This window comes from Cydia pomonella, chromosome 6, assembly GCF_033807575.1.
Source record: "Cydia pomonella isolate Wapato2018A chromosome 6, ilCydPomo1, whole genome shotgun sequence".
NCBI classification, from domain to species: Eukaryota; Metazoa; Arthropoda; class Insecta; order Lepidoptera; family Tortricidae; genus Cydia; species Cydia pomonella.
In genome coordinates, this window is record NC_084708.1 from 6957744 (window position 1) to 6985397 (window position 27654).

At 41.2% G+C, this 27654-nt stretch overlaps 1 protein-coding gene across 7 annotated transcripts; it reads left to right on the forward strand.

Moving 5' to 3' along the window:
• The first annotated feature begins 162 nt into the window (after positions 1-162).
• Positions 163-27467, forward strand: LOC133518816 (proteoglycan 4-like). 7 transcript variants are annotated; one of them, XM_061852537.1, is made up of 11 exons: positions 163-318; positions 8275-8410; positions 10603-10777; positions 18406-18568; positions 19483-19609; positions 20060-20231; positions 21773-21802; positions 22476-23438; positions 23680-24550; positions 25054-25096; positions 25839-25978. In XM_061852537.1, the coding sequence occupies exons 1-10, from the start codon at positions 312-314 to the stop codon at positions 25086-25088; spliced, it is 2679 nt and encodes an 892-aa protein (XP_061708521.1). In that variant the 5' UTR covers positions 163-311; the 3' UTR covers positions 25089-25096; positions 25839-25978. The 7 variants fall into 7 exon arrangements, with proteins under 7 accessions (XP_061708521.1, XP_061708522.1, XP_061708517.1 ...); XM_061852538.1 differs by having other exon boundaries at positions 25754-25891; XM_061852533.1 differs by lacking the exon at positions 25054-25096 and having other exon boundaries at positions 25839-27467.
• The last annotated feature ends 187 nt before the right edge of the window (positions 27468-27654 follow it).

A 27654-nucleotide genomic window follows, 5' to 3' on the forward strand; every position in this document is an offset into this window, starting at 1 on the left:
TATACATCATTTTCTAGTTTTCTACTAATGAGATTATTGCTTAAGCTATAATGGCACGTTGATCTGCTTTATATTGCTTTGTTCGCTTAATTTTGCATGCTGTAAACATTGCTACAAACTTGCTTGTGTGCGCAGATAATGACGTTACCGCTTTGCATGTGTGTATGCGTATGTCGGTGTAGGACCGGCGCTCTGAGGGGCTCGCGCACGCTGCGTACATGCATTTGCGAGTGCTGCGCGGAGTGCGCGTGTAGTTTGTGACATTAGAGGTGACTGGAACTGTCACACGCGAAACTACACCCTGCTTCAGAATGTCAAGTGAGTACTTTTAACTATTTTTTTTCTAGACAGCAAGTTATTTACGTCCGAATCATTTTTCCGAAAATATGTATATTTATTTTTTCAATTCTTAAACTGTTGTGTTTGAGAGCCTTAAAAATAAATATTGAGTAGAGGTTATCGTATTATCATCTTTAAAATATGGGGTAAGCATATTCTTAAAAATATTATGATGTAAAGTTACGTATTGTTATATATACCTATATAAAAAAACGCATGGAATTAAATACACGTTTACCTAATTATTTCAAATACTTATTTCAAGGTTAGGTACATTAGTATATTTTACTTTAAAGTGGACTAAGTATATAATATATTTAATTATGTATTACATAAGAATGGCATCCAATCCCATATAACTTATTCAAGAATTTTAATGTATGTACATAATTCCCTGTCATATATACCTATGTGTACATCTCTGATAAATATAAATACCACCAATCGACATACCGCGTAGTAGTCTACTTTGAAAGGAATAGGTAAGTACATATTAAAATGAACGTCATTCAAATTTTTTTTTCTTTGGCTTGACATAACATTTTTTTATTTTTCTAATGCGACGTTCGTAAGTGTTAATGTTTTTCCTCCTACCCACTATTATCTATTTCATGTTCAATTTTTGAATTAAATAATTTTGACCGAAAAAAATATTCATATAATTTTGACCATATAGTAAATTTAGAATAGAGAGAAAGAAAATTATAATCTACTTACATTTTGACGACCGGTTTGGCCTAGTGGGTAGTGACCCTACCTACGACGCCGATGGTCCCGGGTTCAAATCCTGGTAAGGGCATTTATTCGTGTGATGAGCATGGATATTTGTTCCTGAGTCATGGGTGTTTTCTATGTATTTAAGTATTTATAAATATTTATATATATTATATAGGTATATCGTTGTCTAAGTACCCTCAACACAAGCCTTATTGAGCTTACTGTGGGACTTAGTAAATTTGTGTAATAATGTCCATTAATATTTATTTATTATTATTATATATATATTGTAATCATCTTAGGTAATAAAAAAAACCTCACACGGGTTATAATTATTTCTAGATAAACTATGATTTTAATTTTATTTTATTTGCTAAAGATAGCGTAAAGCCGCACAGTGCAGTACGAGTAAATAAACATACGCTACCTGCTTTACACATTCATAATCAACAACACTATCATAGGAGCTTATCACACCGTATTTAGCAAACGGTCTTGGCCATGACCGCCTAGGCTTCAGATATTATTTTTGTCAACTTTTTGTTTTAACTACACCCAAATGCTTTCTAAAACCGGTTCGAAGATACTGAAATGGCCTCATAATTGTTTTATGTGTTAGTGTTAGATAAAATTGCAATACCCTTACCGAGTGTCATATTGTGAAACAGCATATTATTCATTAAGAACATCTGTATGAACACAAATGTGAAAGCAATAAACGTTATTATTATTATATTATTATAAATGTTTGATAAACTTGTCTGCCAGTGGGTAGTTTCATTCATAATTTCACCTAGAGATGTCAATATCCTATTCTCTCTCACTATTTGTTTCTCAACAACCATGACCGTGGCTATCTTCGTGGCCTATCGCAAACACCGAAAGTATTTATTTTATTTATGAATTTCTGATCTACCTACACCTGAGGAGTATAGATCTACATTTTGTATTTGTCATTCGTGTTTCAAATGACGTCCACATCCTTTTTTGTCCTGAAATACTGACGTAACTTCCCATGGTTATTAACTTAAACATTTATTTATTGATACAAGGAGTTCCAACAGGTATATACGAATTATACGATACATTTAAAAATATCAATATGTTAAACATATAGTGGCCCCGTTACTTTCTCATATGCACCTGAAATGGGAAGTTGGCCTGTTGTATAATAATTTAATAATAATTGTAAATTACAAGAAACATTGGATGTTGGACGTATGACTTAACACCTAAGTCGCAGTAACTTAAGGCAGTTTTCGCGGGAGGTTGCGGTTGGACTGATATTCAACACCGGCCGCAGTCTCATACGACCCGATTGTGGCTGATCTGGCGCCGATGATACATACACTCAAGTGCAAAAACGATGTCATGTCTAGAAGACTGATTCAAATGTCTTCAAGTCCCATAATCGAAATAACGAACAATTCAGAAAACTGACCTAGACAGCTAGTAGAGTAAACCAACATCCGACTTCTTTGATTTTGTTCATGCTGACGAAATGTCAATTTAACTTGCTTCATGGGCTGATGCTTGTTTTTTCATTGCCTATTTCAATTTTGTGGTTATACTCGTGTCCCATAAAGCGAATCCCAATGAATTCCCCTTCGCGATCGAGATAGATAGTCGCTCGTTAAATTGATCAGCAGTCATTCTGCATTCCTGTGACTATATGTGTTGGCGTAGGTATAGTGAAAATTACTTTTGTAGAAATGTTTTCTGTAAATAATGTAAAAATTGACAATTTGACCGAAAGTTCCGTCCGATACGCTATTAATAATTAATTGTCAAAGAGGTCGCCATGTACAAAGAGTAAGAAATTAAAAATATTTAGGGCATTGTCCCACCTTTATAAAATATTAACCTCCCCTCATGAAAGCGCATTCTCAGATTACCGGTACATGTCTACGTACTGCATTCTCCTACTTTACCCTACTTTCTCTATAACTTATACAATGATCACTAGGTCTGTGGCTTCAGCTCTGCTGAATACCTAATTGGGCCATGAATATTAGACATTAGTAACGCAACCAGAACACGTCTGTTAGCGTGTGCAGTTATGGATCACTAACGAATGTAAACCGGCAATCAATAAATATTCCTATTTATTACAAATTTAATTTGTTCCTAATTTGTCCACCTTACTGACAGGCGGCATAATACCTAGTCTAGCCATAAATTCCGTTACAAACCTAATTGTCTCTAGAGACTAGGATTTTAAAGATATTTTATAAAGATTTACATAGTTAATAAAGGGAAAAATAACTCACCTTAATACATGCCTTTTAAGGAACAAGCAAAGAGGGCCTAATTTACGCACCATTTTTTGTGGAAATATGACATTATTGTTCTGAAAAATGTTATTCAAGTGACTACATTTTTTACGATTTTCGATGTATTCCTTGTCTGAATACAGATCTAAGGAAGCGGCAGATGTAGTTAACAAAGTGCGGCAAGATTATCATCTCTTGTATTTCATGGTTTTGTGAGTAGATCCCGATAAAAGGATAACTGAGCCCATTTTGTGCGAAAAAGTGATCCATTTTAGTGAATACACTTACCCGAGTGTAATAAAATACCGTATCAGAGGCTTAAATTTAACCTATTTGCAACACCATATTCCAGGATAAAAGATTGATCTTTTGTCAAAGCTACTCCCCAAACCTGGACATGAATTAATTTTGAAAGTTATTGAGGCTATTTACAGACTCGGCAAGTCAATGTTTAAAGATAACAAGGCCTGATCTACGCGACATATAAAAATAGTTTGTTAAAGAAAATTATATAAGCTATGGGGTCAAAATTCCTGACGGAGGTGGTGATAATGATAAAGTTCTGCGTATTTCTAAGGCACGTCGCTGCTTCATTAAATATCACGTATTTACCCAAAGAAATGACAATATAGATTAATCATTGAGCATTTTAAATTCGTGATATGATTATCTATATAATACATAAAATATGTTTAAATAATTTTTAATAGTAGTTAAGTATGTATAAATAACTTTGTAACAGAAATTATGGCTAGACTAGGTATTGAAGATGAATGGGTTTTCGATTGCATTCCTTTATTCTGTTTAGCGGTCGACTGCCCGCGTGGTTCCATCCCGCCAGACCGGCCGCACCTAAATAGAAACCGCAGGGACATTGCTCCCGACCCACGCCTGATCCTGCGTCTACTCTCGAGTGCCTTGTTGGGGTTCCTTTTGACATGCTTCGTGTTAATAAATAGATCAGCAACCGTCTAAAAGCGTTACTTATCCGAACTATTCTGCAGTCACAACCAGATTCAGTTAGCGTCAAAATAATGTTTTCACTGCCGAAATCTGATTTATGACTGCAACCTTGGAAGATTAGAAAATCGCTATGCGTAGTTAAACTTTTAAAAACAAACATCTTGTTGGTGCAGATTCTTGGTCATTAAAATTTGGCCTCGACTGGCGGCATTTCCTATGCCAAAATTAGTTGGTGTTACACATAAAATTTTCAGTAGTTGATGCTCCAGAGTTGACGTAGTTTTACCCGCCCACTGCATCATCATCATCATAAACCCTATCTATGAATAGATAGAAGGATGTATGCCTGTAATGCCAATATGTATCGATAAATCGTGTCAAAGCACTATTTGAAATAAGTCGTTGACACTTGGCGATACAGTTGCATGTGGGGGTCGTCTAACGAAGCGTAGGCCGAGTCCAGAAGACGTTTAATTGTGGAATGCAAAGGCGTCGTCAGCCCGCGCTGAGTATCTGACGCTATCCAGTGGTTTTATTTTCAATTTTATTTGTGTCGCGCTATTTCGGACCAGCGTGCGGCACTTATCTATTACATACGAGTAGCCCGCGTCCACAAACTTCAACACAATATTCACGTGAATGCTTTTCTGATTTCACAATACCTAGCGTCTGACTAGACATAACATGGGCATTCTGAACGAATAATCAAAATGTCATTTGATTTGGTACCATATTATATCCAACCTCGCTAAATTAAGTAAAATAAGTTTATGTGACTGCTACATAATCAAAATGCATTAAAATACACGAATGTGGGTTACGAAACGAGCGAAGTGAGTTTCTAAAGTTTCTTAATCGGATTACACGAGTGTTTTAATGCCTAATTATGTACAGTTACATACACTATTTTATCTACACACATATTATAAACTTTCTATGATATATTCACTAACCCAAACTACAGCCAACGTTGGGGCATCGTTGCTCTCTTGGCGGAACTCGCGGATATGTGGTGGCGACACCGAAATATTTTTATCGCTCATTTTACACGCACCTTTTGCTATAGTTACTTTAAAAACAACAAAACATATTCATTTTATACTCAAAACTATTTAAAAGATAAACTGTACCTCAAATGGTGGTAAATGAAAACTTTTTTCACGCATGTCACGCATTCGTAGTTTTTTTTTACTTCAGAGATAAACCAGAGTCGGGGGCCTATTTCCGTATCATTCGATACAAACTAACATGCGAGATATGTCAAAATTGTATGCAATTGACATTTCATTTCGAACAAAAAAGCATCTCGATTGATATTAGAATAGAAGGCAAATCGAAATGTTTTTTTTTTCCAGAGATGTTCCAAATTTGAATGTATAACTAAATCTATTTTGATGTAGTTATGAAGCTATGGAGTGTGGAATTAAAAGGAGTGAAATCTCTTATGGTAGAACTGTCGCAAAAGTGTCCAGCTGTCAGCTATAAATAATAGTTCCAAATATCTCCAGAGAAGCGCTAGAGTAGCTAAGAACCTAGGCGTTATTGTTGGAGTGAAGTGCGCTGTCTATGATTTGTTTTTTTTTTCAAGTATTCTAGGTATTGTAGCGCCACCTATTTAAGGTTTTTTGATGACACTTTTTGGTACATGGAGAATATGGAGATTCCATTCCTTACCTCCACCTTCCATATGTGAAGCAATTACAACATCGTCACAGATAAGAAATTTGTTGTGACAAAACAGTTTATCGTAATGTTGGCCATTATTTACGGATTTTGAAGGCATCATAGAGGGTTTATGATATATGTGTAGATAAAGTCTATAATGTGATATAGTATGGATGTAATGATGTTTTTAAAACATTAACATATAGTCCAATTGGCATGGCATTACAACGAAAGCATGCAGTTTGATGTCACTATAGGCTTTTAAACATATCAGTTAACCTATGCAGATTTACTTAGCTAGTGTATCAAAATCAGTACACAGACATTTTTTTAAATACCTATATGCATTTACCTCGAATTGTACACCTATTGGATTCTAAAGGTCAGAATCTTGTAGATATAAGCCTAATAAACAGAAACTTATCAATAAATCGGGCTTCAATTATTCTTTCAATTTCAACGAGCGCTAATTCTACACGTGTCGGTGTTGACAGCGAATATTTGCGCGCAAACGGACCTAGGCGCCAATGCCGTCCACGTGCCAACTTCCTACGTCTAGGACCTACGCAGTACATCCACACGGTACAGGAAGATAAACACGCATTAAATATCCCCTAGCCCAAGTCGAAAACGCAGAAATACGGATTTGCGTAACACTTCATTAAAACACGATTTCCAGCTATTTTAGACATCTGCGTCTTTGGCACCTAAGAAGAGCGGTGATGGTCAGAATCAAATTCACAGCTAAATTTAAATGCGTAATACTTTAAAAATATTTTGACATTATGAAACTTCTGTTTCAACCTTGAAGTGCACGTTGTAACAACAATCAAAACAAACCCAACATTTTAAATATTTTGGAATGTTTTTCAGGATTCGTTTGAAGAGATATCAGGTTGCTACACAGCTTCCTATATAATGGTTACTAGAACTAGATATTTTCTTTGTATTATATTATAACTCTTGAGGTTTGATGGCTTTTTGAAATCTTTAACTAAGGAATAAAGTGAAACCAGTAGACATCTTTTGCACTTTCAAGTAGGTATCTGCGTTTAATATTTATTACGCCGCATCTATCATTCCGCCATGCAGCCGTTAATTTTGAACTAATCCGAACTGATTGATGGAGTAAACTAGAGGCACGCTCAACGTGCAGCCTAGTATATCTTTATTAGCAAATAATTTCATATTCTGCTTTAAGGGGGCAGTTAGGATCACACTTCAAATACCTTGTACACTAAACCGGACTCAGTATTAATAACGGGCTTCCCTATTTGAATTGAATGCAGGCCTACGCTACGCCCACTTAAGCAGGAATAAACCTCAATCATGTTCAAACATACACAATACATTAGCATAATTTCTACTTACCAATACACCATTCCATAAATTGCTGTCAGGAAATGAATTGTCCGTTATATCGGAAATTCAAATTCACAAATTTTCGATAATACATATTTACATAATATGACGGTTCCAATTAGCTAACTAGCGACAAAAGTTCCATTTGTTCGATTTAGGGTCTCCCCAAACTAGTCGACGCCGTTTCGGCAAATCGCGTACGGAAAAAGCTTTATGTCAACGCAATAAGAGCGAATAAGTCGTAAATCGGCTCGGCCCACGCGGAACGACGTCTTTCGACGGGAAAACGGCGTTTTGCCGTAAAGCTGTTCGCATTCGTACGACGCTGTTTGCAGTGTAAAAATGCTGGTAAGCCTTTTTTTCCATGCCCGTCTACGTAAAATATCCATCATCACAGGTTATTATATAATATGTAACAATTACCAAGGAAAATAATCTTACAGGTCTGTTCAATTTCAAACTCAGGTTGTTACTAACAACCAGTCTCCAAAAATGAGATTTACGATTGCCGATCACCCGCTGTCCTACATCTGTTCGTCGGACTCAACGGCTGTACGTGTGCTGTCTGACGTCTCGACGGCAGGACGGAGCACGGGAGAGCCGACCGTCGCTTTACAACTGTTGCGATAGCAAGTCGCAGGCGATCGGGCGTCTCTACGGCCGCATGGAGGATGAGACTGCTAAACGCAGGTGTCCAACCGCGGAGACGGTCGATCGGCTAAATGCGAATAGTGTGGTGTAAAACACTCGGCGAAAGCCGACTCCGCGTCGACTGGTTTGGGGAGACCCTTACACTCCAGATTTCACTAGAGCGCAAACTCAGTAGAAGTATTTCAGTGTAGGAAATTAAGTCTGATCGCGGAGCCCCATTGCTCTTCTGTCGTAGAGGCGTAGAACCCAAGTCAAAAGATTATTTCAAATTATTGTTTAACGTATTGTATGTACTTGTCCACAGAACGAGCATGGGTGACGCTGGCCACAAACGACTCCTACGGCCTGGGAGCACTGGTCTTGGCACACTCCCTGCGCCGCGTTGGTTCCACGCACTCCACTGTGGTCCTCATCACACCATCAGTTACTGAAGCCATGAGGTGATAACCTGATAACCTACATTATTCATTTCCAAGTGGATTCCGGTTGCAATACCAATGGCAGCATACGCCTTGTCCCGGCTTCACTCATTGCCTCCTGATAGAGGTTCATTAGGCGCGTCGCTTGTTAAAATCGACTCTGTGGCGAAAAACAGCAACGAACTACATATCTTTACCCCGCTACAAACCGAGATGATAACAAATTATAACGATATCAGTATTCCAAATCCGGATGGGGTAACTGCCTTCCAAATGTCCTGACTAATTAATAATTAAAAATTGATGGATGAACTTAATTAATGCCGTTGGGAATAATGATTTTCTGCTGGATTTTGGATTTTCTCCAATGAGAATGAATTAGGTGACCAAGTGACTAATGAAGCATATTAATGTTTTACATGTCACAGCACACCGCAAGTATTAAGCAGATTCTATTGTCATAGAAAACGAAGCGCCGGAAGCTCCGGCCCGGCCCCGGCCCGATAGCGTGAGTCATTCTTTATGAGCCTGTGTGTATTATGTCAGTGCCTGTAGGTATTTTATAAGAGAGAAAAGGTAGTGAGGATCTCGTGACTTAATTAAAACGCATTTAGTCAACCTACTCATTTTACCTTCACAAAATAAATAAGATTTATTGAGAGTGCGTGCTACACGCTTTTCACTGAGTAAGTAATTATTATACATATTTACGAGGGCTCCGTTCGTCGAACATAAACTCTTCCAAAGTTGAACAAACAATTTTCAAAATGGCATGGTACGAGGTTGGATTGAAAAATTCGCAACCTGAATATTAAAAACAAAACAGAGGTTTTTTAATTTATTTTTATTTTTCTACATAGTCCCCGTCGAGTTGAATGCACTTGTTGTTTTGTTGTTGTCCAGAGCCATTACACCACTTTTGAAGACGCTTTCCTCGAGACCTTCAAAATTGGCATCCACCTCAGCTTGGACCTCGGCGTTGCTTGAAAATTTCATACCACCCATATGTTTTTTTTTAAATTGGGGAACAGATGAAAGTCCGATGGTGCTAAATCGGGTGAATAGGGTGGGTGGGGCAATAATTCAAACCCACATTTGGCAATCTCCGTCATCGATTTTAGTGACGTGTGAACACGTGCATTGTGCTGGTGGAAGATAACTTTCTTTGTCAACATTCCAGGTCTTTTTATCTTCAGAGCCTCGCGTAATCTGCCTCGCGGAATTTATAGTTTTACCTCTCTGGAGATAGTCAACCATTATTATTCCCTTTGCATCCCAGAAAACAGATGCCATGACTTTATTGGCCGACAAAATTGCTTTGGCTTTTTTTGGAGGTGGAGATCCCGGACGAACCCACTGCTTCGATTGCTGTTTGGTCTCTGGTGTATAGTGGTGGACCCACGTCTCGTCCATAGTTACAAATCTGTCCAAAAAGTCTTTAGTATCGGCTTCATACAGGTCTAGACATTCACGTGAATTAGTACGGCGAGCGACTTTTTGTTCCACTGAAAGAAGCCTCGGGACCCATCTCGCCGACACCTTGGAAAAACCTAATTCGTTGACTATAATATTCTGAGTTCTTTCATAAGAGATGCCTACGATGTCAGCTATTTCCCGCACCTTTAATCGCCGGTCTTTCATTATCATTTCGCATATAATTGCCACATTGTCCGTGTTAGTCACCGTTGTTGGCCTCCCGGTACGAGGGTCATCTGCGATACTATCTCGTCCACGCTTGAATTCAGCTGCCCATTTTTTCACCATCGTATATGATGGACAGGATTGCCCTAATGTACTTTGCATATCATCATAAATTTGCTTCGGTATCAATCCTTTTTTATGCAGGTATCACAGCAAACTGCTCTAATTTCTCCATTTTCACGTTATCTACCGACACGTAACTTTAAATATGCCGAAAATTGCTTTTAAATATAGACGCCAATTGAAATTTCGCGGGAAGACAGTTGAATAATGACAGTTCAAAATGGCGGCAAAAAAAAGAAAAAAGTTTTTTTTTTAATTGGCCAGGCCGCGATTTTTTCAATCAACCCTCGTATAATCTGTAGAGATTGAGAAGGGAGTTTAAAGAAATGGGCTTTCGTACTTAAGTACCTATTGAAAACCTCACTTGTACAAATGACCATCTGTAGCAAAATTCAAAAGTTTATATTTCTTCACAACAGTAAAATAGAACCTATTTGTTAACCCCACAGAGACCGTCTCCGCGCAGTATTCACGGAGGTGGTGACCGTGGATGTGTTGGACTCGCGCGACGCGGCCCACCTGGCGCTGCTGCAGCGGCCCGAGCTGGGCATCACCTTCACAAAGATCCACTGCTGGGGCCTTACGCAGTACGAGAAGTGCGTCTTCCTGGACGCTGATACCCTGGTAAGATGGCACTTTTAGCTGAAACCCATCTCCCTTCAGGCCTAGGCGTGAGGGCTAGGGAGGCATGTCAGAATATATCCACGCAATCAGCATGCAGTAAACAAATCTTTCCAAGAATTAATAGCTGGTGGCTTTCACAGTAGGTACAAAAAATTGGCTGTCTGGCGAGCAGTGTGTTTCTGAGAACGAAACGAAAACTAAAGACGCTCATAGCTTGCTTATTTTGTGGTAAAATAAATCTTTATCATGTTTCTTTCATGTCATTTTAAGATAGGTATTATATCAACAAGTAACTACCCTTATCATAATAATCATAATAATCATAATAATTTATTCATAAAACCAATTTATACGTCATTAATAAATAATTTAGTAATAGTACCTTTAGTAAAAATTTACTAGTATTAAATACATGGTACTTATGATAGTTATTACAATAACATTATAATCAGTATAATTATTGCGCTTTATACGCAATGAATTCGTCGTAGCTGTAAGAGGATTGCTCGATAAGCCACTGCTTTAAGCTGCCCAAGCTTGGAGCATCAAGTATGTTTTTTGGCAACTTATTGTAGACAGTGGGACCCATGACGTGAGTGAGTTTAGATGACTTGGTCAACTTCCGGCTTATACCCACAATTTTATCTGCGTTCCGCGTTTCGTACAAGCTTAACATTCTAAATGTTTTAAATGACGCCAGATGCACTCTCACATATACGGCCACTTGCAGAATGACTATTGCCGGCAGTGTTAATATGCCTAGCTTAATAAAAAGAGGCTTAGCATGGGTATCGTGGGGAACTCGAGCGATAATCCTCACTGCACGTTTTTGGAGGCGGAACACCCGCTCCCACTCTGCACAGCGACCCCAGAGCTCAGCGCCATACTGCAGCAGTGAGTGCACCGTGGCGAAGTAGCAGGTGCGCGCCGCCTCCGCAGACACCGACCTCGCAACCCGGCTCAGTGCGAAGCACGCGCTCCCCAATTTCCCACAAAGTCTGTCTACGTGCTGATTCCATGCCAGGCACGTGTCTATCTCAAACCCTAAGAAGGTCGCGCCTCATCGCCTACCCTGACAGTGAGCGGTCTTGTCGGACGGCCAGCGAGATTGAAAACAAGGTAATGAGTTTTCTTCAGGTTCAAGGATAGCCCGTTCACATCGAACCACTCGGCCAGCTGTGCAGTAGTTTGGTTCAGTTTCTCCTCAATACTTTCGATGCTCGGTGCAGAGACAATTGCGGCGACGTCGTCAGCATACATCAGAACCTCGGCAGTATCTATAGACTCAGGCAGGTCATTTAAGAGCAGTGAAAAAAGCAGGTTGGAGACCGATGACCCCTGTGCTACGCCCATTGAGGCCCCCAGAGGGTCTGACTTCACCCTTCCTCCATCACCTACTACTATCTGAAACCTGTTGCGTAGCATACTCTCAAACAGTGACAGCGGCGCGCCGTTTATCCCATAATGGCGCAGCTTTTCTGTAATCACGCCATGATCTGCTACGTCAAAGGCCTTTGACAGGTCGTAGCACAAGACTGCAACCTGCTGCTTTCTCTCCTTTGCGACCATGATACATTTTAACGACTCACGCGTCAAAGATGTCGTTGACTGGCCCTCTCTATATGCAAACTGCTTCTCAGACAGGGCACCCGCCCGTAGCAGCTAAAAAGGTCGAGAGGCGACTGCTGAGACCCTTCTCTAGAACTTTCGCTATTGCTGGGATTATAGAGACAGGTCTATAGGCATCCATGTCTACCCTTTTCCCTTTACCTTTAAAAAGTGGCGCAACCTTGCTGATTTTAAGTGGAAAGGGGTATCGACCCTCTTTAATACACATGTTGAACAGTTTCGCCAAGCACGTTGCAAATGACCCTGGGACCATCCTCAACAGTAACATGTTGACGCCATACACATCCTTGGATGGCTTAGGCGGGATTCGTGACGTTATTATTTGGTAGACCTCATCTGTGCTGAATGTACCAAGTCGCAGAGAGCGGTCCGCGGCGGGGCGCGCAGCGCAAAGCTTGCCCACGGCGCACACGACGTCTGCGCAAGGTGCGCCGCACGCCGCTGCCGCACCTAGAAACCTTGCATTCATGGCGTTCACCGCGTCTTTTTTTGACAAAAATTTAGTTCCGTCCTTATTCAGTCTCGCGTCGCACATACGTCGGAAATCCCGATTTAGGCGGGCAAAAGTCAACTTTCTAAAAGTAGGCTTATCGCAAAACTAATTAGCTCTCGAAAAACACCACACTATCACGGATTAAATCCCACCCCATTACTACCCCTATCAGTTTCGCAGGTCATATACGAGGTTCTCGAAACTCGGTCATGACACTCGTTGCACACGCAGTTCATAGCACTCTTATCCGAAGCAAACATTTCTAAGTCATTATTTATTTTTGTGGAGTTTTTTTGTGAGTGAAAGTGATGGATATCAAAAATACAGGTAAGTTTCTTTTATTTTAATCTATTTTGAATTATAAATATTTATTTAATGATACATATATAACCCACTAAACATTACCCTTTTCGTAATTAAAATTTTGAGTATTTTTTGTATTCAATAGTGAATATACTATACTTCCGAGCTCGTCCGAGTAATATTTTTTATGGCATTCTATAAAACAAGTCTTTATTTATATATCCTGAAAAAATTGGGGAGCACTTTTGAGCACTTTTTAAAATATCGAGTTTCAAAAAAAAATCACGATATAACAAATTATTACGTTGTTTTTTTCAATACTGTTAAAATGGCTTTTCTGTTGTTATAGGTTCAGCAAATACCTCGGGTGTAAAAGTTGTGGCTCGAAAATATCTGTTTGATAAGATGAATGAACCAAAATTCCAGTCAATAAAAGAAAAATTTGACTTCTTGGAAAATTATCTCCTTATATGCTCAAGTGACGCAGACAAAGAAAAACAGGCTATGTGGCATAAATTTTCACATTTTAAATCAGAATTTAAAAAGAAATGGACTAAATCACGTCGTATAGTGGAAAAATTTCTGACAACTAATGGATCTTGGTTGGAAAAAACATTTGAAATATAGATTAAAACTCATTGCAGGCGCGGTCGGCCGTCCAAATCGTTCAGTGAGTCTAGTGAAAGAACAAAACACAGGAAACTGATAACTTGCTCCACTGTAAATAAAGAAGTTATAGATCTAAAGTTAATAAAGCGGATTCGAATGAAACAGATCGCCTTACTCCGCAACAAGCACTGACTTAGCAGTACGAGAAAGAAAATTCGCGTTAAATCATTTCTGCAAGAAACTATGCAGCTATTGATTTCTGTTGAGCCACATAGAGCTGCCGCAGCGAGCGCAGAGGAATGCTTCCAAAGCAATAAAGATGATTTTTCTTTAAGATACGATGATGATTAATATTGTTTTGTATACACATAAACGTAATAGTATTAGATGAGAACCTATGTGTACTTCTATGACTTTCTGTAATGTGTTACTTGTATACCTAAATATATATAGTAGATATTATATTATTTACATATAATGGAAGATAATAAAATATATCAATACCCAACTTAACATTGTATTATTCATAAATATATAAAATATTTAAGCTAAGAGGAGCCCTGCAATGTGAAAAAAACTGAAATAACTGAAAAATGGCCATAATATAAATAATAACAATATTAATTATATAAAACTACGTTTTCATACTTCAAAATCGTGTTTAAAATGCAAAAATGTAATAAAATATTTTTGGCTGCCTAAATCGTCATTTTCGACCTATGTGCGTCGGTAACGTCGAGTGTCAAGCTATTATGCTTACCCCGCTCTTTGTTTACTATATTCCACAGAGCCTTCGATTTGTTCTTATGTGCAGAGATTATATTATTATAATAATTAGACTTCTCACGCAGTACCAACCTATCGTAATGAATTTTCATGTCAAGTATTAATTCCATGATAATATTGTCATTAGAATACCTATCGCTAATTTTTAAAATGTCAAATAATAAAGATTTGTACATTTTTACATCCTGAGTTATCCAGGAACAATCCTGCTTTTTACATGAATTTATTTTTATTTTAGTCGCCCCTTCTTATTTCGAAACATTTACTTGATTAGGTATGTTTTTTTCTTTTTCTCGCTTCCTATCATAGCGGATACATAATTAAATAGATAAGGAATTTTAAGTGCCTAAATTTAGAAATGTAGATATCTGTATTCTGCTTGAGTTACACATTTTAATATATAAATACACATGTGTATTATGGTCATAGCGATTAGGATCCAAATTCCATGTCCTTTTTGAGACTGTGCTTTGAAAAGGGGTTTGGAGGGATACTTATTATATAAATTATATTACTTAACTCCTGTTTTAGAGTAGGTAACGTAACCTACATGCGCTTGTTTTTTCTCTTACCCCCCGAGCGATGACATATGAAACGGAAAGGCGATACTCATTAACCTCATTATATAAGACTAATTGCGATAAGCTTGAGCATACCGTAAAAAGTCAGTGCATTTCATCTGCGGAACGCCTTCTCTTAAAACTTCTGTATCACGCACGTATTCAGGATAACGCCATGGCGTTAACAGTAGGTAGGTACATTATTTGATAACCATGGGCGCCGGCAGCGGGGTGCAAGGGGGTGCGCTCCCCTGCCGGGAAAGAAAAATACATGACTGCATTGACTGCATCGATTCTTCTATACCATTTATTATGCACCTCCCTAAAAGTAATCCTGGCGGCGCCCATGCTGACAACAGTCAATAACATTTACATGAGACATAAAGGGCGCTATTTTTACATGTTGTATTTTATATCAGTGTGTTCCTTATTTTAACATAAAATCATGCGAACTATGGATATCGCATGCATAATTATTTTTTAAATTAAAGGTAAAGGTAGGTAGGTAATTAGGTAGTATAAATCCTTTTAAGTAAAATTAAAATTGTAAAAAATGCCGATAGTTTATCGATATGACTCTATCGACATGGCCAGCAACGTCTGGTTATTCATTGTTAATCGTACATAAAAATGTGGCTGTGTGAGAGAGCCGAGAGAGGGTTCGGTTGACAGCTGGCTTAGACTCCATCTGTAGTAATATTATATCTATGAGTAGTACAGTTCTATTTGATTCACACGGCATGATTTTATATGTTTTTTATCGAATTGCAATCGAACAAGCTTCTATATAGTAGGTACTCGAGCATCTTTTGGAGGCATCGCAATCGCACCTATTTTGTTTGTATTTTCGTGGTATTTTCAAAATGATTAACGGATCTTCTAATATAATATAATAATTCAGCCTATATACGTCCCACTGCTGGGCACAGGCCTCCTCTCATGTGCGAGAGGGCTCGGGCTATAGTCCCCACGCTAGCCCAATGCGGATTGGGGACTTCACATACACCTTTGAATTTCTTCTCAGATGTATGCAGGTTTCCTCACGATGTTTTCCTTCACCGAAAAGCTAGTGGTAAATATCAAATGTTTTTAAGTAAAGATTTTTTATTTATGGAATGTATCTAAAAACAAAACCTTCTGTTTTGTCGGCGGCGAAACCGTTGTGGCCATCGATATCAATATGGAAGTATGATGAAGCGTGAATCCATCACAGACGTCTGCCCACTGTGAGAACTACATGAAAACTGTGGCAATTTGGCGTGAAAACAGTTTTTAAACGAATGAAAATCTACTGTATGAAGACCCGACTGGTTGTACGTTTAAAATCGAATATGTGGAATAACATGCAAATCATGCAATACGTTGCCGTGTAAACCTGGCCTTCCAATATGCATGAAAATCTTGCAGCTTCATCGCAAACCGGTTCTTAATATTACTTGCAAGATTTGACCCGTACAAACATAGTTACATGTCTACATTGCAAATTAAATAAAAGCTTGTAAAAACATTACTATTTACAAAAATTCTTTGCAAATCCTTTTATCAACTATAAAAGATGTACATATAGGTAGGTAAATACCATTGCAATAATGTTCTATTTTTAAAGAAGAAATTTCAAACCTGTGGTCCCTTAAAAAAAACTTGATCAAAAATTATATCTAAATCAATCATTATATCCGTTTGAGTCTTACAACACAGCCAGACCCATGTCAAGCTCTTATTTGTACACTATCTTGGAATGCGAGGCATGGATTAAATATAAACAGATAGGAAAGGCTATTAAGATAACCACACTACTCTATTTTTGTTTTCTTAAAATCACACGAAAGCTGTTAATAAATCTATTTCGACGTGCAATTGTTTAGACGATAAGAAAGTCAATGTTACCGGATGTGGATGTCAGCGTAACACGAGATGACGGCCCGCATAACCGTGGCCCACATATTTGCTCCCGACTTTTTGGCCCCCCTCCAAACATTTAAACTTTCATTCTGTGATTTTCATATAGCACATGTGTGACAGAAAGCGTGGAATTACATATACTTGTGTAAGAAAGTCTGTGGGTCAACCGTGTCTGAGAATTTGACCCAATTTTTTTGACATAGTTTCTGGAGTATAATTAAGAAATAATAATGAAGGCAAAAACATGACTCCGATACGTGTGCATTATTCAATTTACCGACCGTTTCGGTTCCAATAACAAACAATGAGATAGTGTTTCAGTTTCATTGACTTGCTACTTTTTTTATCGTGTGTTATTATGTCATCTAGTTATATCGGCGTTCAGATAAAGGCTTCTTAAAACAGCTTATATTTTCGCGTTCACGTGCGACATTAGTGTTAGGCGTACGCTAAATATTTATCTTGTTTCAGTCGTACGATGTTCCTTATTACACGCACATGGGATTTAGCTCACGTATCTACTATTCAAGTTGATATACTTTAGGCGTGTCAATTCATGATACAAAATAATATCAACCGGCAACAATGCTTGGAGTGCTTGGAAAGTTACCAAGATTACTCCACCCTAAAAACTAGTTACTTAAATACAAGTCTACGTTGATTCGTATTTGCATTGCATGTTATTGACTGGCATAATAATTAACGGCCACAAAAATAAAATATTTTATCGTAGCGTGTTGGAAACATGCATATGAAAGTAGCAATTCATGAAAGCAGACTCGATGATGCGAACCGGAAAATGAAAACATTAAATTAAATTATTACAATTAAATTGAAGAGAATATTAAGTTATTTTATACAGCTGTAAAAATGATTATTTCGTTGCCATATCATGACAGTAAGGTCATCATAGTATAGTCATTTAATGTCTAGTGGGTACTTTATTATTTTAACGCATTCGCAGTTAATTATGAAAATTATAATTTTTACAGTCTCTTTTACTGTTACTATATCTTATCGGAAGCACATTATTTCAAAGTCATTAGTATACTGACCTATCGAACTGGCCAGCTAAAGCAATCTCATATCTCATCAGGCGTAAGGCATGCATTGGAATTGTCTCAAGAGTCTGCTTCGAATACTCACGAGGTAAAATAAAAGCTTAGTCAATCAGCATACAACTCGCCTGTAGAACTCACTCGGATCCAGCAAACACTTTTAACTGACCAACATCGATGGCCCTTATGTCATTACAATAATGTTTACAAATTATCAGTCAACAGTGTGGACGATGGTACAAAAGAAACTGATTGATCAGAAGCTAAACTCGAAATTGTTTGTAATAGGTGGTACAGAACTGCGATGAGCTGTTCGAGCGGGAAGAGCTCTCGGCGGCCCCCGACGTCGGCTGGCCCGACTGCTTCAACTCTGGCGTTTTCGTCTACACACCCTCCACTGCGACCTTCGACGCGCTCATCAAGTTCGCGCAGGAGCGCGGCAGTTTTGACGGTAATATACCTAACTTATTGATACAAAGTGCAAAAACTAGGCGTACCCGTTCGTATTCGGCCAATTTTGAGAAGCTTATCATAGGAAAAAAGACATTTTTTGACCTCTTCAAACACTTGGTCTCCTTGGGGTCATGACTTCAGAAGTTTCTTAAGGTGACGCTTCAGTAAACTATATATTACTTATAGGAACTGCTAACGTACAACACAATGTAAAATAATAAAATCTGCTTAAATAGGAAACATTACCACTTTGATAATCGTACAACGTAAAGATTACCTTCGGCTAGAGGAGTGTCACTCATAATCAATGGTCGGACAATATTGCATCTATTATCGGACGCTGTGACGCAGTGCTAGTGTCAATCTTGTTTACACTATCTAGAAATATCACTACTAGGCGCATATCATCTGTCGTCACTACGATTGGCAGCTAGACATACATTCGATGAATATTTTCGGATTGTAAATATTTATTTATTGAAATAGATCGCAAAATATCAAGCTTTTCTACACATATTAAGATTCTGCTGTATCATTAGACCAATTATATTCGCAGATAAACTATAGTTGGATATCGCCATCGTGTCACTAACCTATTAGCGCCACTTACTCGTCTGCCAAATGATAAGTGCTATTTAACGAATGAAATGTGGGGACTATTTGTTATTCAATAAATGCTTGTAATTATACTAAGATAGTACCTACACGGAATAACTACAGTCCTTATGTCATCGCAATAAGGTTTTAGAAATGGCTATTTCAGTGTGTCGACGATAAGACGGTTAACATCGGAGGTAATGTTCAAAATTTTCTCTAAGAGAACTTTGGAATGATAGGTAAGCATTTCAGCAATTTTATTAGATAGGTATGTAGTTTTCTTCCTAACTCTTATCTTATAAATTATATTATCAGGTGGCGACCAAGGGCTGTTGAACTCGTTTTTCTCGGACTGGGCACGAGGCGACATCAACAAGCACCTGCCCTTCCTCTACAACGTCACGTCAGCTGCTTTCTACTCCTACCTGCCGGCACTCAAACAGTATGAAGCAATTTTGTTGTTATTTGTAAATCACCGCTTGATAAAACTAATTCGAATTTTTTTTTTGCTTTTTTATGATGTATTTTTTGTGTTGGAGTCGCGGGAGCTGCGAGTGCGTACTCGAGGGTAGGTAAACCTGAAAATCTAAGTGGCGAGTGGTCTATACTATATGTTTAAAGTCCAGTAACACCTTTCCACCCGTAGCCCTATGCACCGATACTGCCATCTTAGATCTTAAAATTTTTGAACTGGCTCCTCTGTGTTGGTTTCTCCTCCGTGCACGCATCCCCACCAATGTCCGGAATGTACAAGAAAGACAATCACAAAATCAACAAATATAAAAAATACTGCAGTTACTTACACCTTAAAACAAAAAAAAATGATTGAAATAAAGTGAAAGTCACGTAACTTCAATACCAATATTTCACAACCACTCCCCACACCTTCCAGCTATGGTCAAGACCTGAAGATCATCCACTTTATCGGCACGGCGAAGCCGTGGCTGCAGCCCTACGACTTCGAGGCGCGCTCCGTGTCCGCGCCCGACCACCTGCAGGGCCTGCTGCAGTTGTGGTGGGACCTGTTCGTGGGCCAGGTGCACCACCAGCTCGACACATCCATGGTGAGTCTGGCAAACATTAAGGATTCCATGTTTATCGATAGACACCCTCTAAACTAACTCTGCACCATCTAGGTTGTGATTAAGTGGGACAGCGCCACTATAAGCGAGAAGGAAACTATCAATTTGTCATCAATGCCATCATCGAGGCTGGCTGTTAAATTTAACCTATCGGTCTATTCATCTCCTATCAGTTTTTACCAGCCTTCCCCATTTGATGTTCAGGTATAGTAGTGTATTCCACACTTTGTCGTTTGCCAAGTCGGTGCACTGGTGCAGAGTTAGCTTGAATAAACTGTAGTAAACATTTAGGGATTTGTTTTTCAATTTTGATCTTTATCTGATGATGCATAATGTTTCTTGTTGTGCTCATGTGAGATTAAAATCTAATTGTAGGTTCCGTATTCAATCTTTTGATAACTGTTATAGCATGGGAAGAGTGCTGAATTATTAGACATTAGATTAGAGCCCAGCCCATTCTGTGCTAGAAAGATCGTCGTCAAGAACAATGTGTTTCAAACTTACCTACGTCATTAAATCATATGATTCGGGAAACATGTGGCGAAGAATAAAATCTATACTTTAGTAATGTACCTAGGCAATGCAGATATTTTATTGTATATATGTACCTATAACCTTTTGTATGTAGATATAGATATATTATATAGAAACTTGATAGTTAAAAGTTATACGCAACCAATATACAGAAACAAATACAAAACAAAATATACTGGTTCCAGAGAATTTGCGCTCGTGCACTGAATGTTGACAATCTAATATTTGCATTCCTAAGTGTGAAGTCTGAGACCCCTTCTCAAAACCTGTCGCATACTTCGTCAAATAGAAAATGTACGTAGTTCATTTTAAAATGTTTCGGTTTTGGTGTGAAAAATCAGTTTTCTGGACTTTGTCAAATTGTTGAATTAGTTATTTGCCTACGCAACGCCAAAAAAATCATTGGTTGTATTAGATGTGTTAAGCCTAATAAAGAATCGTGTCCCCGTGTTTGATGTTTTTTGGTAACTGAATAAGGGGTATTACTACAATGTTCTGCAGCCAGAGAGCAGCACTAGCACATATTGCAAATCGGTAGAAAAAGCAGCAAATATAAATAATGTAGGCGCGAAAGGTTATGTATGTATGTATGTTACTTCATTGCACTAACATGTTAACATAAAACAGACAAAACAAACCAGACAAAAAAAAAATGATTTAATTTCGCGCCTTTTTCTACTGACAAAATTGTTTTCACTATGACACGGTTTGTTTACAAACGTAGCCGTGTGTACATCAGCTGTCAGTAGCTGTCTTAGACTTAACATAAATATCTTATACAATCAATGCTATTATCTACCATTATGTATACTTATAGTTGTAATACTTCAGTAACATCCTGCATACCCGTGTGTATCTCGATATCGAATGACTGCAATCAATCCATTCGCGGTCGGCCATAACCGCCAACTCTTGCCATCGACGAGTCCAGTAAACCGATCCAGTTCCACACCAAACCCCGGTCTGAACTGTTCACCATGTTTTCCAAGCATTCCAACCAGGACGTTAGTGTTTCAGAGGTGAGAATTATATAGATTGACGCAACACAGAGCCTACCGCGAAAAACGAAAATCGAAATTTCGTTATCTACCTTGCCATCGCTCTTGGAGATTCGAGCGACAGAGAGGCAGATAAAAAAAATCGATTTTAATTTTTCGCGATAGAGCCTATGGCCATATGTATACAACCTTATGCACAAGTTTGAGTTTGACTTTGCATAGTGCTTGTTTGTTGAATAACTAAATACCGCTTGCATCAGCTTCGTGCACTATTCCTTAGCACCTTTTTTTACTTTTATGCTGTGATAATATTTCCCCAAAATACTAACATTTTTAAGCCTGTTTGCTGCACGGATTGTTGAAGCTATCAATGTTTGGGATATAGTTGGTGTTGGTATTTTGGTGAAATTCCCGCGTTGACTAGATAGACGTACAGTTATAATAGGTACCTGTCATTATGTTTGCTTTTTATGAGTTCTGATGACTGTAATTACGAGTATATGATGTGTTCTTTAATATCAACTAATGTTTAAGAACTTTTATTTAAGAAATAATTCGTATGTTTATTTAGTGACGCGGTCAGTATTGACCTACTAATAATCGCTTGGACAAAGCTCCGTGTGTCGTGTTCGTGAAGCTTAGTTCAAGCGTGTGTGCATGTCTCCCCACTGAGTATTGTCACTTCAACCGATAGGTTGAGGACCTTGAGGTAGAGGCCCCCCCGATGCCCCCTCTGGACGCACACCATTACGAGCCCAGCTTGGACCCGCAATCTGAATTCCGGTGGCATCACCCGGACGTCCAACTCCAAGACGAAGCGGTAGCGGACAAACCTGACCTCACAGACTTCTACGATCCCTGGCAGAATTACAAAGGAAACATCCCGCCCAATCCAAACCCGGAAGTCTCGGATGATCACAAAGCAGTGAGAGACTACGCGTGGGAATATAAAGCACCGGCACACACCGATGTGTGGCAGCCGCCCGTCGGCTACCAGCACGACGCCCACTGGCACGGCCAACCCCACCATCACACGCACAGCCATCACCATACAGATCCTTCCCGGGACCATTCTCACAGTCACACCCATCACCCCGACGAACACCACGGCTGGTACCATCACCATGAGGCAGGTCACTCTTTCACGAATCACGAAACCCCGCACCATCATCACAGTGAAAACCACCACAACCACGGGCAGACTCACGCACAGTATCCTCATGATCATCACTACGATCACACGAGCCATCCTCACCATAATCATACGCATTCTGAACAGCCACACGAATCATCTAACTCGCAGTGGAGTAAAGGTTTTGATCACACGCAAGTAGAGACTTCACGGGTTCACATAGTACATCACGTTCACATAGACTACGGTAATGAAAGAGGAAACGGGGAAGCCGGTGTGCCGGTAGCGATAAAAGACATGAACGGCGATGCCTCCGAGACCGAAAGTTGTGATCATGAGGATATAAAACCGAGGCACCCGTACGACAACTACTATCTAAAACATATATCCACTATAGATTCATACGGACGAAAGATCTGTTCCCACGAAATACCCCCTACCCCGTCGCCGTCTCTATCACCAGAGTATATGACCCCCGACGATTCAGAAGAGGAGGACGAAGCTCTCGAAAACCAGGCAACTCAAGTAAGTGCACTCCTTCAGTCAGACGTTTGAGGTATGTATCACCTTCCAACTTCATCATTCAAAATACCACGGACTCCCGCAAGGTAATCGTAATCATTTACAAGTAAGCTACCAGTTTGACAAAGCTTCGCATGACTTGTGTATTTGGCACGCCACTTCTATTAACCAACGTCCCTATTCACTCTTTCGATCGAGTCTGGACTCTGAGTAAAACTAGTGATAAGGTAACGTTCTATTTCAGAGCGGAGTGGCGGGGAACCTGGCGCGAGTGGTGCCGGGCGCCGTCGCGCGCGACGCGCTAGACGAGCTGACGCGCCGCCAGGGCTGGGAGGCCGGCAACATCGACTACATGGGCGCCGACTCCTTCGACAACATCTGGGCCAAGATCTCGCACACTCTCAACCAGCCGAGGACGACCCCGCCCAAGGAACAGCCGAAGCAACCCTCGCCTCCGAAGCAGCCTTCGCCTCCCAAGGAGGCGCCGAAACAGCCCTCGCCTCCCAAGGAGGCGCCGAAACAGCCCTCTCCTCCCAAGGAGGCTCCGAAGCAGCCCTCGCCTCCCAAAGAGTCCGCGCCTAAACAACCGTCCCCGCCTAAAGAGGCCCCCGCGGAAATGAAGCCCACCGAAGCCCCGGCGGAGGCCAAGCCCGCCGAAGTGCCGGCCGCGGAGCCGGTCGCCGAGGCGGCAGGTAAACCAACTCCCGTATCTCCCGCCGCAGAGGTCCCGGCCCCCGCACCGGCGGAGGCCCCGGCGGCGCCCACCCCCGCGGCTGAAGCGCCCATAGTTCCCGCAGCGGCTGTCCCAGTTGAAGCGGCGGCCCCCATTGAAGCGGCGCCGGCGTCGGCCGCCGAGCCTCCCAAAGAGGAGATTAAAGAAAAGACTGACAAACCCGAAGTTCCTCCCACACCACCGGCGACGCCAAAATGTACTCCGGAGCCGTCCACCCCGGTCGCCGAAGCGCCCGCCGCCGCCGAGGCGTCGCTCGCAGCGGCCCCCGCGCCGCCGGCGACGCCGGACCGCAGCCTGGACGCGACGGCGGCGTCCAGCGACAGCCCGCCGCTCGCCAACACGCCGTCGAAGGACGACGCGCCCGTCGACCCCGCCGCCAAATGTGAGTACACCTGGGCGGCTGCGATAACGGCTTTGCACATTCATCTAGTTCATTTTGCAGTTTTCTAGACTTCTACTAATGTTTTATGTTTAGCCGCATCGAAACGAGACGCGGATCGAGAACGTGGTGAAGAATGAGGATCGCGCTAAAAAGAAATTTGACTGTAAGATTACGTAGATCGATTAGTAGACCGCGCCATTTCATATACCAAATTTTACTATGAGTAAAATATTTGTATAAACGCGTCAGACATCATTTCAGTCAGCTTTTTAAATGTTCGTAGTCAATTGCTATGGTGAACATTACTCATTTCGAGGCTTCACGATCACAGTTTCATGATCCGGTATCCGGTCCGAATGCGAATCCTCGTTCGATCGCGCCTCCTAAACGTCTCGATCCACAACGCGATGCATCCACATGTTTTTTGTGCCGTTTTGTGATGATTTTGGTTTTATGTTGATTTACTGAGCATACGTTTCAAAATTCGTTGTTATTTCACCCAGCTACCGAGGAGGCAGCGCAAGAGACGCGGCTTTGATAGATCAGGTAATTTAACCAACTTTCACTTGGAACCGACGCAATATTGACAGAATTCGCGCAGACCTACGTCTAGATCGATCATTTTGAATCTCACCGCCCTTGAAACTCGAATAAACGACGTCATTTTATTAGCGGATGTTGGGTTGAGTCCAAGTGGATGAAATAGTAGGTACGTTTGGTCAACGACTCAGGACGCTATTCTGGGAACGAATGTAACTTCAGATTCTCCGCGCGAGGCTGAGGCAACTGCGGAATCTGAGCCGTATTTACCCTGTAATGGTAGTCGAATACTGCTCGAATTGCAGAGTGAACTTGGCTGCATGTTGCGTGATGCACTTCACTCATCCCAGGTTGTTGCACTTTTGATGCATAAAGTGCTGCAATCTCATATATGTTTTAATTACTTGCTTTACATGTATCACAGATTGCAAGGAACATTCTTCAATGCTTAATCATTCGTGACACACATTTATTTTTTTCCGCGCACAAAATACACTTCATTAGTAGAACTTAGTTTTAATATCGTTAGTAAAATTTGTCACCGAAGTCATTGATGATTATCCTTGTAATGCGCTTCAGTTCTCCGCTAAACTGACACCGATCTAACTTTCCGCCGCACAGTTTCTCTAACAAGCGCTCTGTTTTCCCTCGACTTTGTTCCAGGCCCTAACCGAGCTTGCTCTCTAATGTGACGCCATACTAACGCCACGCCTAATACGAGGAGAGAATAAAGGGGATTTGGTTGTAGCGGAGGAGCGCGAGCGCAGAAAGAAGGTGGAGAAACTGCAGCTCAGCCCGCCGGCCGCCACTGATCCGCTCGCCACGCCCGACTCCGAGCTCGAGGACGCCGCCGCGCTCGCGCAGTCCATCATCGCCTCCGAGCTTACTCCCACTGGGGCCGCCGAGCCGGTGTCGCTCGCGCAGATCGGCGTCAAGCCTAAGGGGAAGTCCACTGCTGCACAAATAGAATCTTCCGTGGCCCCGGCTACACCTAGCGCGGCGGCACCGGCGACGCCAACCGCGGCGGCACCGGCTACGCCAACCGCGGCGGCACCGGCTACGCCAACTGCGGCATCACCAGCTTCACCAACCGCGGTGGCACCAGGTACGCCTACCGCGGCATTGCCAGCTTCACCAACTGCGGCGGCACCAGCTACGCCTGCCGCGGTGGCACCGGCTACGCCAACCGTGGCATCGCCACCTTCACCTACCGCGGTGGCACCAACTACGCCTACCGCGGCGGCACCGGTTACACCAACCGCGGCATCGCCACCTTCACCTACCGCGGCGGCACCAACTACGCCTACCGCGGTGGCACCGGATACGCCAACCGCGGCATCGCCAGCTTCACCAACCACGGCGGCCCCAGTTACGCCAACCACGGCGTCGCCAGCTACGCCTACCGCGGTATCACCAACTACGCCAACCGCGGCAGCACCAGCTAAGCCTACCGCGGCGGCCCCAGCTACGCCAACCGCGGCGTCGAAAGCTACGCGTACCGCGGCATCACCAGCTACGCCAACCGCGGCGGCAGCAGCTACGCCAAATTCAGAAGCGTCCGCTAAGCCGAGCGCGGCGACACCCGTAACACCAATCGCAGAAGCGCCCGCAACGCCTAGCGTGGCGACACCAGCTACTCCCATCACAGAAGCACCCGCTACCTTAGGCTCGGCGGCACCAGCTACGATAAGTTCGAAAACGCCCGCTACTCCTAGCGCTGCTACAGCCACTACGCCAGTGGCGGAAGCGCCCGCTACCCCAAGCGCGGCGGAACCCGCTACTCCCAGTACTCCAAGTTCGGAAGCACCCGCAACGCCGAGCTCAGAGCCTTCCACCCCTAGCGCAGAAGCGCCTTCCACCCCGACAACGGCGGAGGCACCTAAGGATGCCCCCAAAAAGAAGATCATAAAGAAAGTCGTCAAAAAGGAGGGCGATGCCCCGGTGCCCCCGCCGCGCAAGAAGGAAAAGAAACCCAAAGAAAAGTGAGCGCTCGCCACTCGACAGTTCCTCTGTGCCATATTTGTAACCTATCTTTTCTACTTTAATTGTTATTCTTAAGTTTATTTAATTTTCGAATATGCTTTCATGTGCCGCGTAACCCTATACTATGTTAGATATTATTGTGTTAACAATTTTTATCACACAATCATATTTAGTACTTTCTAGTCTATATAGCCCAGTCGAGTAATGGTAGATGCGAAAATTGGATATTTATTTTGTCTTATTTATACGCGATGTTTAAAAACCTACTATTAATCATATTTTGGTTATTCTTTGGAATAAATTGTTACACACCAAAGGAGTTTTATATGAGACGTATTTATTGAAACGAAATTATTGTAATTTTGTATGAAATTAAAGTCTATTTTGTATAAAACTTCGTAATTTTATTTTTACGAACCTTCCTTCCATAGTCAAAATCTTCTATAATGTATTATGCTCGCATCGTATATATTTAAAAAACTGGCTAAGTCCGTGTCGGACCATGGGTTCTGTTGTACCTACTTTGATACAATACACAAAGCCATACAAGCAAAAGGGCGTACCTATCTGGGCATAGGTTT